The sequence below is a fragment of the Cercospora kikuchii genome (genome assembly GCF_019650295.1).
Source record: "Cercospora kikuchii DNA, contig_00003, whole genome shotgun sequence".
In the NCBI taxonomy this organism is placed as follows: Eukaryota; Fungi; Ascomycota; class Dothideomycetes; order Mycosphaerellales; family Mycosphaerellaceae; genus Cercospora; species Cercospora kikuchii.
This window is the reverse complement of record NW_025408584.1, coordinates 1,780,539-1,798,161: the sequence shown is the minus strand read 5'-3', so window position 1 is coordinate 1,798,161 and position 17,623 is coordinate 1,780,539. Positions and strand designations below refer to the sequence as shown.

Sequence of the window (17,623 nt, the reverse complement as noted above, 5' to 3'; positions counted from 1 at the left end):
TCCAAGCCACCCGAGACAGATTGAAAAGCGGCCCTCGGTTGTTCTACGCTCCTTCGAAGTTCAGCGAGATTGTTACAACGAGCAGATCATTTTGCTCCTGCTGGCGCCCAGGACCAAGACGCTATGCGTCGAAACTGTATGCACGCCACAAACGTGGGCTGATATGCGATGTCTTGGCTGCGGTAAAGGAATAAGATACGGTACAAGATCGCGGCAATCCCTTCTGATTGTACTAGGACAGTTTCAATTCTCTCGACTTCCGACAATGCTCTGGCTACTAATCGCATGCCTGCTTGGCGTTGTTGTCGCTGAGCCTCAGCGTCAATATACAAACAACAACAACAAGCACTTCTGCTCTAGTGTGAAGAAGATCGTCACCGCATTCAAACAGCAAAGGCCTGCATCGAAATACTGCAGTTCGTACCTAAACATCACTCCATCAGTCACGACTTCGACAGTTACCGTTCCTCCAACACCAGGTCCATGTCAGGCTAGTGCAGTGGTCAGCCCTAGATTCGAAGCTGGCAAGCTGCTCAAGAGACGGCCTTACGAGCCAAAGCCAAAGTGTTTCGCCGGCTACACAAAGAAATCCGTCATCGCATCTGCTTGCAGCTGCATCGTGGCGCGCCCAAATCCTGTAACCACTACGGTGACAGTGACCTCAGGTGCTCAACCTCTACCTACGACTCCATCCACATTTCGCATACAGGCAGTCGAGATTGACGACAGCGAAGTGCCCGAGGCCGCCGCTTTGGAAGGAAATTATGCGAGACAACAGGCCAGAGGGGGACCTTTTCCAGATGTCGAATTCAATGTTCCATCCGCGGCCCCGGAGTCGGCACTAGTCTTCACCTTCGTGCCAGGGACCAATAACGTACAAACATCATCCGACATAATTCGCGTCTTGATCGGCGAGAGACCATCCGGCGAGGTTGAGGTAGCTGGAGAGGAAAGGCTCGAGCTGGCGGCAGCACCGGTTGGACAAGAGAATGGTGGGGGGCAAATCCAGGCTGTCGTGAACTGCACGATTGTGCCTCGCGAGGATCAGACGTGTACGTTGAATTGCATTCGGCCTGGGTTCCCCACGGACAGAACGCACTTCGGGATTGACGATGAAGATGGAGATGCGCAATGGCGAATTAGTGACGGAGATACGGTGAGCGCTGAATTCGGTGAGGTGAGATTTAGAGCTATCGCTGTTGAAGTTCTTGAGGAATGAGGATCATGCAGAACGTCTGTAGACTTCAATTTTCAGGTGATCAGGGTACCGAATAACCGTGAGAAGATTCTCGTAGTAACCCCTCAACACCTTTGCGCGGTATGCGTTCTCTGTTTTTCCAAGATTCGCGGTCCGTCGCAAGCTCTAGAAGGCACTATCAGGTGCCTGCGCCGTCATGAATCGTTGGTGTAGTTCGCACAAGACCCATATGCTCTGATTCAAGGTGGCTCGCGCCAGTGAGGACAATCCTTCTCGTGCGCGTGGTTGCCTTCTTTACGTATGGCCTTATAGTCGGCAAGGCACAGCCAACAAAACTCATGATCACACTGCCGGCCTATGGAGAAGGAGGTCAGCAACCTCGTTAATCGTGTAAGATTCGGAAGCAGGCACGTACATATCATGTGTTCGCAGCCACTGTCGGTCGTTAGCGTATATATCCTTGGCCAGGCTAATGGAAAACTCACTCGTTCTTCTCAATTCGCTTGCCGCACTCTGATCCAGGGCATGCCTTTGTCGTCCGGGCATTGGTATCTTCAGACGCTTCGTCTTCCCAGACGCGTCGAGCGCGCAGCTCTTCTTCTTCGAGTTTCGCCTTTTCTTCGTTGTGGCGCTTCTCGGCTTGATATGACTCGCAGGTCTTGCCTTCATGCCACTCGCTCTGACATTCGACACAGTGCTTGTGACTACATGCCGTGCAGCAGAAGATCTCGCCAGTGTCGTGGAACTGACCAGACTCGCAGCTATTGTCCTTGCAGAAGTGGAAGCTCGGATCGGCTGATAGAGCGGTACGGAGGCAGAGGTCTAGATATCTGGGGACAAGTCAGATGAGACGTAGGAGAATTGCGTTGGCTCGTACCGCTGATAATCGACTGGAGTGGCATAGGCTCTGATATCCTCGGCGGTAAGAGTGGTTCTGCATTGGATGCAACTAATCTTGTCCGGTGTTTGGGAGGCAAGCTGAGTCTCGATCCACTGCTCCCAGCAAGACCAGCAGGACTCCACGACGTGAGCACAGGAAGAATTGTCTGGTGCATCCGGGAATCGAAAGTCGAATTTAGATTCTTCGCATGACTGACAGATCTTGCTGGACTCGTCCTCGTCCTCGTCATCTGTGTCGCTGTCGAAGATGATGCCGGAGAACTCAGCGTGAAGGTCGGTAATATCTGCAATACCTGAGTGCGAAGCGTCGCCAAACTTGTGGGCACATGGTCGAGTGGTCGAGGTTTTTCCTGCCCCATCCTCTTCGGATCCCGTCTCTTGAGTTGCCATGGCTGGCGACTGAGTCTGGCACATCGAGCTGAGGCAATAGGACTCTCGCCGCGCCGAGTTGTCAGTTACAGATGGCGAAGTGTGAAACACGTTTGCTTTGTCGCCCGGAGGAGCTGCTTCGAAAGCAGTGGCCATTGAGACCAGGGACGAAGGAATGGGGCGGGAATGGCTTGGCGCCGATCAGAGCTGGCGCAGTGCGCTTGTAGGAGACAGCAGTTCCCAACTACAGAACATCACACGGACAGCTACTAGTGGCTGGAGACTTCTTGATTGATGGAGAGAAACATCGCTGAATATTGACAGTAGGTCGCAGGTTCACGCTATTGCTACATTAGCAGCCAAGGTACCTCTGCTCGACCCACCTAGGCTCCGTGTCGCCAACGATCCTGCAAACCACCACTTTGATCTCCGGGTACACGTTCATGAGCCTATTCAAGCCGTCCTTGCCAGCCATGTAAGTCACGAAGACTATGTGGCTCTCTTTGACGCCATGATCGAGCAAGACCCGGACAGCCATGAGAGCGGCGCCGCCACTGCTCATCTGTGGATCCATGAGCAGGACTCTCTTGTGAGTTTCCACGTCCGGACTGAGCTTGAAGTAGTGCAGCTCCGGCTCGCCCGTGCGGAAGTTGGTCTGGATCAGCATGCGGCCGATACGACAATCGGGCACCACGCGCTTCAGACCAGTCTCGAGACACGCGCCACCTCGCAAAATGACGACAGCGGAGACAGCGCCGTCGACGGTGAGGCCGTTGTAGAGTTCACCAGGAACAGGAGTTTTGACAACCTGCTGCCTGTAACACATTCCAGCCGCAAATGCCTGCTCGACAAGCATAACTGCAAGACGATCAAAGTAGAAGATGAAGTCCTCACGCTCGAGAGCAGGATTCATAAGAATGGTGTTGATGCCGCGGACTTGGTTGGTGTGCTCCAGCATTGCCACATTGGAAGACAGGGTTGCATCTCCGGAGACCTGACCCAGTCGTTGCAAGTCAAGCTGATGCTGGCGGGACTTTTCATCGAGAGTCTTGTGGATGCGATCGGATACCATACCTATGGCCACCTTGTTCTCGATTCCACGAGGCACGATGAGGTCTAGTAGAGCTGTCAGTGCGAGCTTATCTGGATGGGCACGACAGATTGGATGGACGAATGAACACATGTCAGACAAGATGAAAGATGGTAATTGTTTTTCAACAGGAAGTTTCAGTTGAACTATGCATTGAAATTTTGAATCATCACAGTGTTGGGTGAGAGGGAGGAGATATTGACGTACCTGCGACGTTTCGCTGTGGCTCCACGTACTTGTGAAAGTTGGGCTTGACGAAGCTGAACCACTGCTTGATGCAGCCTTCGATGTCTCGGCCGCGCTCGCGGACATCGCGAAGGACTGGATTGTATTAGTGGGCGGGAATCGCAGGCATGGCGCCTTACTTACCACGTCGAGACAAGCATAGGTCAGCATCTGCTTCGGTGAAGATGCGGAGATCAAGCAAGTCTAGGATGCGTTGGTCGTGAAGTGCAAAGATGCCTTCCAACACCAGGACGTGCGGCGAGTAGATGGTATTCGTCTTATCTACGCGAGCGTGCTTCTCGAAAGAGTAGACTGGGATGTCTGTCTTCTTGCTGGGAAGGTATTAGTACAAGTATTGCAGGCAAGAAAGAGTCCGCTTACCCAGCCTTAATGTCTCGCAGGTTCTCCACCAACTTGTCGAAGTCAATAGCCTCGGGCGCATCAAAGTCGTACTCATTCCTGAAAGCCGCTGCCGACTGCTCCTCGGTGAGAGGCTTGTAGTAGCTGTCCATTGACATGATGACGACCCATGGCAAGCTCAGCTCTCTGATGATGGCCATAGACAATGATGTCTTGCCAGAGCCTGAGCTACCGGCCACGCCGATGATGGAAGTGTTCGCCCATGGCGGCGAGTAATGAGCACGCGTTGCACTCGAGGCAGTCTTGGGCGAGTCCAATGAGGCAAAAGCGCCCAGAGGGAGCTCGAGGGAAGGAATGTTCATCGCAGGCGCATGGAGAGGACCGCAGCCGATACCTCGATGGTCCACATGGTCCCGCGTGGTATTTCAGGCGGAAGTGAAGGCTGCGAGGTGTGGTGAACAGGTCGAGAAGGATGGGCGCAAGAGAAGCAAAATCGAGTCCGAGGAGCTTAGCGAGACGATTGCAAGTCAAAAGTGGTGGCACAAGTATTCGCTTGCACGTCCAGAGTGTTCCGAATCTGCTCGTTGTTCCAGTGCTAGTTAGTGAATGAGGATAAGAGAGACAGAAGTCACCAGCAATGTCGAGTAGAGAGGGATAGTCTGCTGTCGGAAGTTCATGAGCTGGCTCTGGGAGTAGAGCTCTGACACGGAGGACTGCTTCTGTGCCACCATTAATTGCAGGTCTTGGCAGGTAGCTATCTTCGCACGTGCTCTGTCAGGTTGAGCTACAAATCTCTGTCTCGACCTCACTTCCAACCCGCTACACATTGTCACGAGTTTCCCTTGCACGGGAACTCACGACATATCTTCTCACTGGGTAGCTCCGACTGCCTGGCTATGAGCCGCACAAGCGCCCAGCTGCGGACATGGTGAGTCAACGACAGCTCCACGAGTCGCGCCTATCTAATGCTGCCCACAGAGCTCATCGCCGTCTGCGCCTTCCACGATGCGGCCCACACACTCTTTCGATGCGAAGGTGGAGGAGAAGAAGCCGAGCAAGAGGTAGGTACGCACTGCACCTCCCTTCCGACCCCACCACCTACCTACATGATGTGTCAAAAACAAATGGGAATCTCTCCTAGACATACTGCGGAGAAAAATATATTTGTACCTCTGAACCACGCCACTATTGCATTGAGCCGAAGACCCGAATATGCTGCGATCAGTGTTGACGGCGCGCCACGAAGAGCGCGCCAGGCTTGACAAGTTCCCAGCTAACAAGTTCCGACGCAGCGAGATCAACTGGGTCATCATGGACTATCTCGTCTCGGAAGGCTATCCCGCCGCAGCAGAGAAATTTGCTCAAGAGACCAACCTCGGCAACCCGGAGGACATGGAGAGCATTCGGGAGCGCGTCGCTGTGCGCAACGCCATCCACGCTGGCAACGTGGAAGAGGCTATCGAGCTCATCAATGAGATCGATCACCAGGTATGTCCGCAGTCTTCCTCCAACCCTCACCGACATGATTATTGTTTTCATGCACCACTCATATACCTTCGGGTGTTGATGATATCAATAAACTACACTTCAGTCCTCAGTATGATCTCGCTCTACCTGTTCGCATCGTTGTTGAAGAAGCTTGCCACGCGCACTTCGCTGACAAGGGTCTTCCATGCAGATCCTCGATCAAAACCAGCTACTCCACTTCAATCTACTTCAGCTACAGCTGATCGAGCTGATTCGTGGCATCATTATTCGACCTGCCGATGGGCCACAGCCAACTAGTGATGACTTTCGCCCAGCACTGGACTTTGCCACAGAACAGCTCGCTCCGAAAGCGCCCACTGATGCAAAGTACCAAGAGGCTCTTCAGCGGACCATGGCACTTATGATCTTCCCTCCCGATAAGATGCAGCAGGAGTTCAAAGAGTTGCTGGACCTCAGGCTCCGCGAGAAGGTGGCTACAAGTGTGAACAAGGCCATACTTGAGAGTAGGGGACAGCGGTCAGAAGCAAAGATACGCAAGCTCGTGCGAGGAAGAGCTTGGGCAGAAGCACTGGCAAGAGAGGCCAAGGCAGATTTGCCAGCTACGATACCGATCGGTCTGGACGGGCCCGACACAGCGCAGGCCGCTGGCGATGCCATGGTGCAATGATGAGACGACAGGTCATGAGATGATCGATGTGTGTTTGGGATTAGCGTTGGCGCTGGTGGTGTCTGCATGACTTTGATATATTGATTGCTTTGCTGACCAAAGAGCTTCGTATAAATTTTGGGGATCCAGTACCCACGATAACGACATGGCCACAATTGCAATTTGCAATAGCGGAACACAATGCCAATCCAGCTTCTATTGCCTCACCCAGCTTGGTTATACTGCAGGCCTGAACACACTCTACTCATCCTCGGCTTTTCTCTTCCGACCTGCCTTCTGGCGCTGTTTCCTCTGCTGCTCTCTCTCGACATATGTCAAGCTCATCTCGAATCGATTCTTGGTTCCGTGGCCAGTCTCCCAATGCTTTTCGCCAGGCGCAGACTTGTGCTGCGCATTTCCGGCATCGGCGATCGGCCTCAATCGGTATAGGTACTCCTCGCATGATTCCTCCGGATGCTCTTTACGGTTGCACTGCTTGCAAAGCTGGAAGTGGTGTTTGCAAAAGGGCAAATGCTGACGCCTGCCGCCGAGTCAGGCACTGCCTTCACCGACCCACGGTATATGACAACCGCTACAAAAGCGAAAGCCGCAACCACCGGGGACATGCGCTACGTCGCTCGAGCATATAGTGTAGCCGCAGCCGTTCTTGATAGGCTCATGTGGGACCTTGCAATTTGGACAGTGATCTTTCTCCCGAGTGGCTGCTTCGGCTGTTATGCGTACAAGGTCGTCGTTCATACGCTGCTGGTACTGCACGCAGGTCTCTCCGGCATGCTCTGGACGATCGCAGTCGACGCAAGTTGCGAAGCTGCACGTATCGCAGCTGAAAACACGGCCGTCTGTCGCCCGATCGAAGTGCTGGAAAGGAGTATCTACGCCTTGACAGCGAGCTTGGCACTTCCTTCTTGTGTTCTGGAATCTCTTCGTATCGTATCTGTACACACCCATTAGTGACACGAAATGTCAATCTCGACAGCTTTGCGACTCACCGGGTGACAGTATCGGAGTGAGACAGCTGCTCCAAGTCGGACCTCTTGAGTAGACTGGGACAGAACATGCACTGGATGTTTGTTATATGGTTGTCAGAGTGCGGAACGTAAACTGCTGGACACTCCTCGACTTGCATGCTGAGGTACAGCTCCCAGCACTCACTGCACGAGCATTCGTCTTCCCCGTGCTGGATGGCTTGCTTGGTTTTCTGGTCGATGCATGTGCTTGGAGAGCTTCTGAAGCTCGCAACCTGAGAGCGACAAATGGGGCATTCTTTTCTTGAACTCATGGTGATGGTGATGGACGGCCGTGTTGTCGAGCTGAATAGTAAGGATACTCGTGTTGCAAGCTGTGGATGTCTCCCCTGGGATTGAACGCGGAAGCAGAAATGATCAGAGCGAGCTGGCGCATATGACCTCAAACCGCGATCGGCCTGGCGGTGACTGAACGAGTAAGTACGAGCATTACTTGCCAGAGTGAGGTGTGATAGGCTGCCACTTAATGCTTACCATCATCTTCAAAGGCAGGACACGCGAACGTTGTCCTTACTTCACGCTATTCGAGGCTTGTTAAGAGAAAGGGCGCATATTCTGTCCTCACTGAGCGCCGGGACGTAGTTCGTCTCCTTGCAAGATCACGAATGGCTACTGGTTGCGTTTATCCGGCATTCTCGGAATCGAAATCTGTGGTCTAAAATCACTAAGATGGCACAAATGCCCGCCTAAAAGCTTGTGAAAATGGCATGAGCAGACCCGCGCAATGAAATTCATCTCAGAATCCAGTTGCATGTGATCCGCTGAGTGGGGCTAGGCACACTTTCCTTGCAAATGAGGTCTGTACTGAATTGTGCAACTGAGGGCGCAACTAGCTGCCGGTGCTAGCACAAAAAGGGGCTGCTTCGTCGCCAAATCTTCCAACATTACACACACATCCACTTTGACCACAAACACGAGAAGCCGTCTCACATCTCTACCTCCCACCTGCAGTCCTCGCCAACAAGCCGCACACATCACTCAGCTCGCAGACTTTCTCCTGCTCGTCGTTGAGCAGAGCAGCCAAGGACTTTCCTGCTATAAGCAGCCTTTGCCCGGATACCTCTGCGTTCTCCAAAGGTTTGTGGTACTTCCGTCCTGACTGAGTTCATTTTGAAAACTATCACCCTTGACCTTGATCGCCTCTAACCAACACTGCAAACAGTGCAACAAGTCTTGCAGACGACACTTGCCACCGCCGACAGTCTGAAATCGTCGACGTTGCATTCGGCTTCGCCCGAAGGTTTGCATATTACGCTCTCCTGCGAATCAAAAGGCGCTGACTCTCCAGCTTCTGGCAAATTACCATCTATCACCACAACAGTTCTGCAGCTTTCGCAAGCTCAAAACTGCAAGCAGTCATTTTACGACTTGCAACACGAGCCATATCCTCCGGTATTTGAAGACCCAGGGGCAAACAAGTACGCAACATCCCCAGAATCATGCAAGTCTTCCCCTTGATCGAGCGACAGAGCTAATGTGGACTTTCTAGATCCAAGGAGGAGCTTCTCAGCACAAGGCCCTAAGCCTCGTAACGCCAACATCTCTGATTCAACATCAGCATTAAGAGCAGCTCTTCTGCCACCCAAATTCAACATGAACCAGTCGACTCCTATCTCCGGCGCATTCGAACGTTCTGGCTCAGTTGTGAGCGGACAGCATGGAAGCGACATGCTGTTTGTTCAAGATGTGGCGTCCGACGATGAGCGTCCCAAATATGCCGACGAAGATCATGACATCAATCACGAGGATGACTCCGTGGTCGCCGAACCAGCTTATCGGTCTCTGAGTCCTACTCCACCTAGTCAGGAAGTAATCGATGTTGATGAAGTCGAAGAGCAATACTACCTCAAGGAGTTCAAGCAGTGGCTGCCGAGAGCTGAGGTCGAGCAGAGACTCAGGGCGAAGTATGTCCTGGTCTTCCGGCGCCAAGCGAAACAGGCTATGCCGAATACTCAACTCAAGCAGCGGCTGGAGGAGATCGTCAGTTGCGCAAGAGATCCATCTAGGTCCATCAGGTACATCGTCGGACGGGACGAGAGTACCTGGCGCAAGAAGCTGAGGGACGCTAGAAACGCACTCCAAGCTGAGCACGATGGGGTCGTCAAGTTTCATGATGACACCCTGAGGCGTGCAGAGTACAAGCAGGTGTTGAGGGAGTGCCTCATAGCAAGAACCCGGGCTAGGCTCCGAGTGGCGGAAAAGGATCTCCTGCTTCGCACGAAGATCATCAACGAGATGGCGAAATGGATTGAGGATGAGTGAGACTTTGCTCTTCGAGCCTTCGGAGTGGAGAAGTACCGAGAGAGCTGCGCGATGAGCTGGGCAGAGAGCTTCTGGCACATTTGGTGGACTGTACGGTAACAGCAAGTTCCATTTTCTTGGAGATAATGTTTTCGGCTCGTGGGCAGATTTGATCCGGGAACGGGAGCATTGTACACTGCAGCTCCCAGGACTTGGGGTTTTATTTTGGTCATGGGCCTGTATTGATCATGGAGCGGATACTTGATGACATTTGGGAGAGCAGAATCTCAGCGACTAGGCAGAACGATGTATCTGCACTTATGAAAATTCTGAGATGGCTCTACCCAAAGTTAGCAAAAGTGATGTGGAACACTGATATTGGGCGTTGACTCCCAGCTGTACATCAGTCCCATCGTGATTCATGCGACATTACATGTAAACGATGAGTCGTTGCTCAACAAAGCCGTGAAGTCGTCAAGGTGACAGAAGGACGCTAACCCCGATTCAGTGACTCCGACGTTCCGACCAGCTCGCCATCATCCCTGTTCGTACCTCTGTATTCAATCGCCACTTCCAACATCTGACAAACTGCAGCTTCGCCTCTTCTCTTACGACCACCAGCACAATCATCACAATCATCAGAAATGGCCTCGCAAATAACAGAAAAGCAACCTCTCCTGCCCACTACGGAGTCCGAACCCGAAACTGAACGCTCCCTCTCCGAACTCCAACAAGATGTCTTCGCCGCCCAACGCCGCTACATGAAAGCCTGGAGCCGCACAACAAGCGGCACCTGGCACAAACGCATCATGTTCTCTGTCACAGGGCTCCTCCTCACCTTTATGGCCTTGATGATGGTACTCATCACATTCGACACCTTCGACGACAACTCTTCCTGGCCTTACGATGGACTTACTCGAGTTCCACTAGAAGCTCACATCATGTCCAAATGCCCCGATGCGAAAGACTGTCTACACGATATGATTTTGCCTGCTATGCAGAAGGTCTCCGATAAAGTGGATTTCCGCTTGTCGTATATTGGGTCTATTACAGATCACGATGATGGGGTGAAGTGTATGCACGGGCAGGAGGAGTGTTTAGGGAATATTATTGAGTTGTGTGCGGCGCATTTGTATCCGGATCCAAAGGTGAGTCTGAGCGACAATTCGTTTTGAGATGTGATTCGGGCTGGAAATTTGTCCTTGTTGCCTTCGGGTGGCGATTTTGGCCACAGCCGAACACGATGAGTACATTATTGGAAGGCGTGAGACGATGCTAATTGTGCGTTCACCAGATCTACCTCGGATTCACAATGTGTTTAACGAGAGAGTATCAGAAGATTCCTGAGCGAGCTTTGCTGGAGGACTGTGCGCTGGAGCATGGTATCGACTTCGAGCGCGTGAACCAGTGTACCAGCAACGACGACGGCGAGCTTGCTGTGAAGCGGCTGCAGGTATGTATCAACGACGGACAGCGCTTGAAATTAAATCGAAGTAAATGCTAACATGACACAGGCCAGCTTCAACCACTCGGCATCAGTCGGCGTCACCAAAAGCTGTACCGTTCGCCTCAACAACGAGATCCGCTGCATTCGAGATGGCGGAAAATGGACAGACTGTGAAGGAGGCTCTCAGCCATCTGATTTAGTGCGAGATATTCTCGATCTCTCTTCATCATTCTACTGATAGCTATGCTTTTCATAGCCGGGCCTCGTCTTGATTGACAGCCCAATTGGATTCATTCCTCATAAGCCTTTCATGTCCTCATGTAAATCATGCTTTCTGTGCTGCGCCGAGTAAAACCCCCTTGAGCTGCGTCTAAAAAGTAGTGACAACGCTATGCCTCCATTTCGCCATGCATGTTGAAGAATCGCAGTAAATGTAGTGCTGTCGGATATTGGGCTCGAACCAGCATGAGGCCATTCCATACCGCCTCGCCCGCTCGCTACGCCTCGAAAACTCCCAGTAACATTCAGAGAGCTCTCTCGTGCTCACCAAGGACCCCAGGTTCCTCGAGCGCCACCGCTAGAGGCCAGCACCTCCCATCGACCCATCCTCTCAGCTGTGCAAAATGGACGTCGTAATGCTACACCGAGCACATACTCCATCCAGTCCGTCGTTAGAGGCACAGTTCCTTGTTCGAGATCGGGGAATCTCCGGATGAGTGTTACGTAGGTTGAGTGAAGGTGGGATGAGCTCGATTGGGGGTACTTGCTTGATGTTGCAGCAAGTTCCACGGTCTTGTCCCAGACCAGCAGCAGGTACTGTCGGTGGTGTGCGTCATGCCAGTGTGTCGGAGCATTTGGCGCAGAGCTGCTTTGTTCGAGGGAAAGTGCCTGTGTGGCTCGCCGTACAAGGCCTGGATGTGTTTGTGGCATGGCGGTTCTGATGTGAGCTGGGATGACTGAAGTCCTGGCGTCTCTTCGATATGGTGGCCGTGCTGCTGGTCGTGATGCTGGTCGTGAAACAGCCAAAGTCGCTGCAAATAAACTTGTACGAGTAAATGCAACAGCAGAATCGGGTCTGTTGATGTTTTCGCTCTCCGCTGTCGATGTCGACGGCGGTCTGTGCAACAATGGGTCAGAATTGGTGATTGTGATCAAAGGTATGCGCGCGACTTTGGTGGCGAGAAGAACGTGCTCTTTGTCAGACACAGAGTGCCCATGTTTGAGTGCATTCTGAGAAAGGAAAAGGCTCGAAATATCGCGGAAGGATTGTGGTTGCTCGGCCATGCTTCGGGTGATGGGAAGTCTATTATCCGTGTGTTGTCGGCAGGGACCACTGGGCTGTTTGTTGGTCGGACCAGGTACTGGGCAGCTTCGTGGACCATTGTGCTGGGAGCCAGTCCGTAGTGAAAGGCGTGGCAAGGCCCATATGCCTCACACATGCTCGTCGTGCAAAGTGCTTCTGACCAAGTGCTTGGCCCTTGTGGCAGGTGACTCGCGGTGGGACGAAGGCTTGAATGCGGCTCTGGAGACGGGCTTACCTTGTAAGGCGACTTAATCACCCATGGCTCTGCCAGAAGGTGCGCTCCCACTCACTCGCTCGACTGGCGAGACGCTCGGGGCGGTAGAGGAGGGCAGAGTGCGGAGATTGTGTTGTGTTGCGAAGTGAAGTTGGTGGGAAAGTTCGCAAGCCGAGCGCAAGTCGAAGCCCTGTGGGATGAGCACCCACAACTGCGGCGGGCCGCATCGCGCTCGCGCCCACCCCACCACCACGTCTGGAGCTCGAGCTGATGTGTGTGATGACACGACGCACGAGCACTGCGCGGGACGTCCATGCATGGCGAGGCGGCAGTCTGCTGTGTGATGCTGGGATGGACCTGCTGCCGACTGCGAGACAACACCGCCCTGCGACAATTCCGCCCTCAACACCACGCCGCCACTCCCGGCCCGGTCAGCAACGCCCGCCGTCGCTGCCCGGGTGGTGACGACTTGCGGCAATGCCTCGGGCTCGCCGTCACGGGGACAGCCGACTGCGAAGACCTCTGCAGCCTGCCCTCCGACGCTCGTGCTGATTGCCGCATACCACCATCTCCTCGCGATCTGGCGATGGCGCTCGTCCCTCGTCGTTGAGCCTTTCAGCCGCTGTTGAGCAATCGGAGCTAGGTCCCATCTTCGGCACTTTAATCGTCGTGCGGGGAGTATCTGCCGCACTCAATCGTGCCGCATCTGCATATTGCAGGACTATACTGTACAGAGTTGTGCTCTGCGCCAGATCGACATTTCGCCGTTGGCCCAGTGCGACCGGCAACAACTATCGGACTTCTGTCCGCTGAAGATTCTCTTCCATGGAAATGACGCTGCGATTCCTGGTCTCGGACATCGCCAACCTCGAAATGCTCCTCGAAAGTCTTCACGACCGGCACGACCGCAATTCCTCTCGATATGTGCCGCAACGGCATGAAACGGAGGCATTAGGCATTGGCTTGTGGCTGGAATCCTTGCCCTAGGCAGGATTGCGGTCCGCATTAACGCAGCTAACTTGACAGCAGAAGAGGGCGGAATACACGAGCCCTAAGCGCGCCATCCACCAGTGACCAGTCAATCAACGCTCTCAGAAAAGCCCATCCTCTGCACGCTATACGCAAGCAAATAAAGGTGCCCACATAAAGGCTTCCGCCATGCCCTTACCGCCATTTCGCAGCATCGCTTGCAGACAAGCATCAAAAAAAGTCTTCACTTTTTCCCGGACATGCACATCCGGTAGTGCAGGACTAGCTCGATCATAAGATTGATCAAATCATCGTGCTCCACCTGCTCATCAAGAAGCATTGCAGGCACGCAGTGAGGTGTACTTTCGACGTTAAACGGCCAGGCACGAAGGCTACAGCAAATTCTAGGACAATCGTGATCAATCTCGCCGAGTTTTGTACAAATGGCGCCGTGCTGCATGGATATTCGATTGGATCTGAGACGCATAGAACTGCAGTTGTGCGCGTATTCACCAACAACATTTCTTGACTCGAACTGTTATGTAAACGCCCGCGGACTCCAGACATACTAAGACTATGATTGCTTCCCAAGGTCTGACAGTCGTATAGCTTGAGTAGCACTCATATTGTTACGTTCCATGCACGACCAAAGAGCACCATTGTGAAGCGTTTCTCCAATCTCCGACGATTCCAAGAATGTACTGCTTCACCAAGAACCTGACAAATACAGATTAATTGGGTTTTGCTCATTGAGCAAACGAGCATTCAATTGTTCAAATTACATACCAGAAGCTACGGAAAACTATCGGTCGTGCTGGAAGCATTCCCTTTACGACGACATCCATCCTGCGATTGTATATACAGTGTATTGTATAGTCGTTGCATCCTCCCGCACCTCTATATTCACTAGTGGTGGATCCCAGTCCCGTTGTTCCCAGTCACCGAATTGACATAAGGCACCCTTCCTGTGAAGCCATGGCTAGCTGATGAAGTTACAGCTATTCGGGCATCTGCTATTATCGCATTGGCAGATGCGTGCGCTTTTCGACTTCACAGGTCTGGATACCGATGCTTCACCCATCCTCGCAACAATGCTGGCCTGTGACAATACTGGAGTGACTACCAGCCTCCTTCAGCAGACTCTTGGCATCCAAGTCACTGCTACGAACATCCTTTGGAGACATGTGCTCTGTCACGGGGGCCTTGAGCAGATGTTGTTCACCCCGTCGGTGTCTACTTGCCGTAGCCCGCTGGCCAAATCCGACAATCACAAGCAACACATGTGTTACACATACTGGCCAAGAACAGCATTTGATAGCAGATGCTTCACATATGCTTCATGGAGCCTGGATTCACCACACATGCATCGAAGCGCACGCATAGCACAAAACCCACCATTGCAGACCACTTCATCTTGAACTCCATCTTCATCTTCAACCTCAACATCTTCCGACATCTGCATCTTCCGACATCTGGAGCAATCTCTCTCCAGGTCTGAAGCATCAAGCAAAGATCTAGGGTGTCAACATGAACTCCACTAGTGTGCAACCCAACGGTCTGGCCGCGGCCAGTATTCCTGGCCCCACTATCGCTCCTTCGAACCTGTCCCTCACATCCGTAATGGCCGACCAGTACATTGGACTCCGCCACTTCTCGACCTGCGAGGAGGCTCGTGCCGACCGAGATAGCCGTGTCGTGTGCGCTCCGGAGACTGACGATCTTGACGCCGTCAAGAACAACGAGTCCTTTTGGCTGAACAAAATTCTGGAATCTTTTGTTCGGGTGCTCTCACACGATCCCGAGAAACCAGACTGCATCAAGCAGAGCGAATCGGATTGGCGAGAGGACGTCCAAATCTTCAAGAACGAAATTTACTCGAAGATCATCAAGTCTGACCTGATCTCTCACCAGGCCGAGAAAACGGGCAGACTTCTTCTGGTATGTTACCTCTGCAAGGCCGATTTGGAACATAAGCTAATGTGCAGGACAGCAAGAAGTCTTCTGGCTTCACGAATATGGATGGCACGTCGATCTCTGGAAGCCAGACAAGTTCCGGAAGGTCATGGATCAGTATCATGAGATCAAATGCACAGATCGGCTGAATGCGATTTGTGATGTTCTGAGCGTAAGGAGGTTTTTACAATTCGCATTCAATTGTTGTTCAGGCGCTGACGATATTCTGCAGACTTGTGCTCCTCTTGTTTGCGACGTGCTCGATGGAAAGAACCTCGAGAGATTCGTGGGTTCACCTGGAATTATGGTGGTTGAGAAGCATGGATTCAGACAATCCAACTTGCGTCGCAGTAAGACCAAGGAACAGAAAGCAGCAAAGAAGCGTGCTGCTGAAACCACCGAGAAGCCAACAAAGAAGCGCAAAAACGCTGCTCAGCCTTCTCCTTTGGCCGTTGCCAATCCCGCCGAATCCCATTCGACCCCTACAATGTCTCCCATGGCTCGAGGTCACCACGCTCCCTCCTTACTGCCGAAAAATCACCCATGCACTCCAGCTCTGCCGTCATTCACTCAGTCTCTCCCACAACAAACTTACAACAATTTCGCAACCGGGTCCTTCAATGTGTTCCAAGGCAACGCTGGCAACGGCCAGAACTACGGAGCAAACCTGACCAGACACGACTCGGCAGTCGACTGGTCTCAAGGGGGCTATTTTGGAACTGGCAACGAGGGGAACACTGATGGATTCTCGTTCTCCATGCCATCTTCTCAGTCTCAGTACGCAACCGGCCTTATGCCGGCTTTTCAGCCGTCATATGGCTGGGGCTCGACGACGTACTCAGGGGAAAATGGGAACATTGACTGGAATGAGCCTACCGATCAATATGAGTGAATACTGGTTTGATCATCGAAAAGTTTTGAGCCGATTTCTTATATGATAGTTCTACATTTCGCAAGGTCGGCATTTTTGGAGATAGTCGCTACAAAAAGCATTTATATGTCAATTCACATACTACTCGCATCGTACTCTATACTATCCAACCGGCTGAGGTCTACATTTCTGCTATATTATTCACTCCATCGAATTGTAATAGTCTTGAGCAGGGTGCCGTATAGAGATGATTCTTCATAGAAGTAGGCAGTACAGTTGCTATGGAATAAGCTTTCTCTGAAATACTAAATACTCTCGTTGCCACTTTGCTTTCCTTCTATCCAGATCGTCCTCTTAAGATCTGTCCGAGTTACGAGTATATATTGCCTTGAAATTTTGACTATGTCCGAATTATCTAGGGCACTCCAAATAATTTCGGGCTCTCTCTGCTTCTTTGCTTGCCTTTCCTTCAGATCGTGTTGTAGAAGCCTGTTCGAAAGATAGGTATATTTGACATAGAATTTTGACTGTTTCCGAATTATCTGGGGCACTCCGAATGATATTAGGCTCTCTCTGCTTCCTTGCTTCGCTTTCCCCCAGATCGTGCTATACAGTTCTGTTAGAAACGCGAGCACATTTGCCTTGGAATCTGTCTATGTCAGAGTTTTCAAAGGCACTCTCTATATCGTTCAACGTCTTCTCTGCTTCCTGGTATCCCTTTCGTCTGGATCGTGCCAGAGAGATCTGTTGGAAACATGAGTACATTGTGCTTAAGAATCTGTCTATGTCCAACTCGTCTGAGGCCTTTTCAAGATCGTTCTGGCTTTTCTCAGCTACCTGACATCCCTTCAGTTCAGATCGTCTCTGTAGTATCTCTCGGAAACACGGGTACTTCTTGCTTTAAAATTTGGCTATGTCGATATTCTCTGAGACGCTCTCTGGTTCGTTCTGGATCTTCTCTGCTGCTTCAATTCCGTTGTACCTAGATCGTGGGATCGGAATCTGTTGGAAACACTGGTGCTGTCTGCTTTGAAATTCGTCTATGTCGAATCCTTTCAGACGCTTTCTGGATTATTTGCATCTTCTCTGCTACTTCACGTCATCTTGCCTGGATGGCAATGTATGAATGTTTCGGAGATATATCGTACCCTGCGTTCAAATCTGTCTATATCGACCTCGTTCAATGCTTCTCTGCACTGATGGATGCTTTGATTGCCTCTTTGCTTGCCTTCGGTTCAGATCGTGCTGTATAAATGTTCCAGAGACATAATCGTACTCTGCCTCTGAATTTGTCTGTGTCAAA

The 17,623-nt window shown here is 51.9% G+C and overlaps 8 protein-coding genes across 10 annotated transcripts; 5 read left to right on the top strand and 3 right to left on the bottom strand.

The window, feature by feature from the left end:
* Positions 1–265: 265 nt before the first annotated feature.
* On the top strand, positions 266–1,219 carry CKM354_000511100 (uncharacterized protein; the record flags this gene model as incomplete). Its single annotated transcript, XM_044800372.1, has 1 exon — positions 266–1,219. The coding sequence occupies one exon, from the start codon at positions 266–268 to the stop codon at positions 1,217–1,219; it is 954 nt and encodes a 317-aa protein (XP_044656307.1).
* Positions 1,220–1,437: 218 nt separating this feature from the next.
* Positions 1,438–2,488, bottom strand: CKM354_000511000 (uncharacterized protein; the record flags this gene model as incomplete). The annotated part of the gene is made up of 4 exons (XM_044800371.1): positions 1,438–1,553; positions 1,614–1,633; positions 1,684–2,028; positions 2,076–2,488. 4 exons carry the CDS (start codon positions 2,486–2,488, stop codon positions 1,438–1,440), a joined length of 894 nt encoding a protein of 297 aa, XP_044656306.1.
* Positions 2,489–2,819: 331 nt separating this feature from the next.
* CKM354_000510900 (uncharacterized protein) lies at positions 2,820–4,504 on the bottom strand (the record flags this gene model as incomplete). 2 transcript variants are annotated; one of them, XM_044800369.1, is made up of 4 exons in its annotated part: positions 2,820–3,592; positions 3,765–3,878; positions 3,927–4,114; positions 4,164–4,504. In XM_044800369.1, 4 exons carry the CDS (start codon positions 4,502–4,504, stop codon positions 2,820–2,822), a joined length of 1,416 nt encoding a protein of 471 aa, XP_044656304.1. The 2 variants fall into 2 exon arrangements, with proteins under 2 accessions (XP_044656304.1, XP_044656305.1); XM_044800370.1 differs by having other exon boundaries at positions 2,820–3,583.
* A 563-nt stretch (positions 4,505–5,067) lies between these two features.
* On the top strand, positions 5,068–6,297 carry CKM354_000510800 (uncharacterized protein; the record flags this gene model as incomplete). Of its 2 annotated transcripts, XM_044800367.1 has the most annotated exons (4): positions 5,068–5,070; positions 5,121–5,203; positions 5,435–5,630; positions 5,821–6,297. In XM_044800367.1, the coding sequence occupies 4 exons, from the start codon at positions 5,068–5,070 to the stop codon at positions 6,295–6,297; spliced, it is 759 nt and encodes a 252-aa protein (XP_044656302.1). The 2 variants fall into 2 exon arrangements, with proteins under 2 accessions (XP_044656302.1, XP_044656303.1); XM_044800368.1 differs by lacking the exon at positions 5,068–5,070 and having other exon boundaries at positions 5,148–5,203.
* Positions 6,298–8,915: 2,618 nt separating this feature from the next.
* Positions 8,916–9,584, top strand: CKM354_000510700 (uncharacterized protein; the record flags this gene model as incomplete). The annotated part of the gene is made up of 1 exon (XM_044800366.1): positions 8,916–9,584. The coding sequence occupies one exon, from the start codon at positions 8,916–8,918 to the stop codon at positions 9,582–9,584; it is 669 nt and encodes a 222-aa protein (XP_044656301.1).
* A 623-nt stretch (positions 9,585–10,207) lies between these two features.
* Positions 10,208–11,248, top strand: CKM354_000510600 (uncharacterized protein; the record flags this gene model as incomplete). The annotated part of the gene is made up of 3 exons (XM_044800365.1): positions 10,208–10,711; positions 10,858–11,016; positions 11,078–11,248. The coding sequence occupies 3 exons, from the start codon at positions 10,208–10,210 to the stop codon at positions 11,246–11,248; spliced, it is 834 nt and encodes a 277-aa protein (XP_044656300.1).
* A 305-nt stretch (positions 11,249–11,553) lies between these two features.
* Positions 11,554–11,940, bottom strand: CKM354_000510500 (uncharacterized protein; the record flags this gene model as incomplete). Its single annotated transcript, XM_044800364.1, has 1 exon — positions 11,554–11,940. One exon carries the CDS (start codon positions 11,938–11,940, stop codon positions 11,554–11,556), a length of 387 nt encoding a protein of 128 aa, XP_044656299.1.
* A 3,083-nt stretch (positions 11,941–15,023) lies between these two features.
* On the top strand, positions 15,024–16,341 carry CKM354_000510400 (uncharacterized protein; the record flags this gene model as incomplete). The annotated part of the gene is made up of 3 exons (XM_044800363.1): positions 15,024–15,434; positions 15,487–15,621; positions 15,682–16,341. 3 exons carry the CDS (start codon positions 15,024–15,026, stop codon positions 16,339–16,341), a joined length of 1,206 nt encoding a protein of 401 aa, XP_044656298.1.
* Between the last annotated feature and the right edge of the window lie 1,282 nt (positions 16,342–17,623).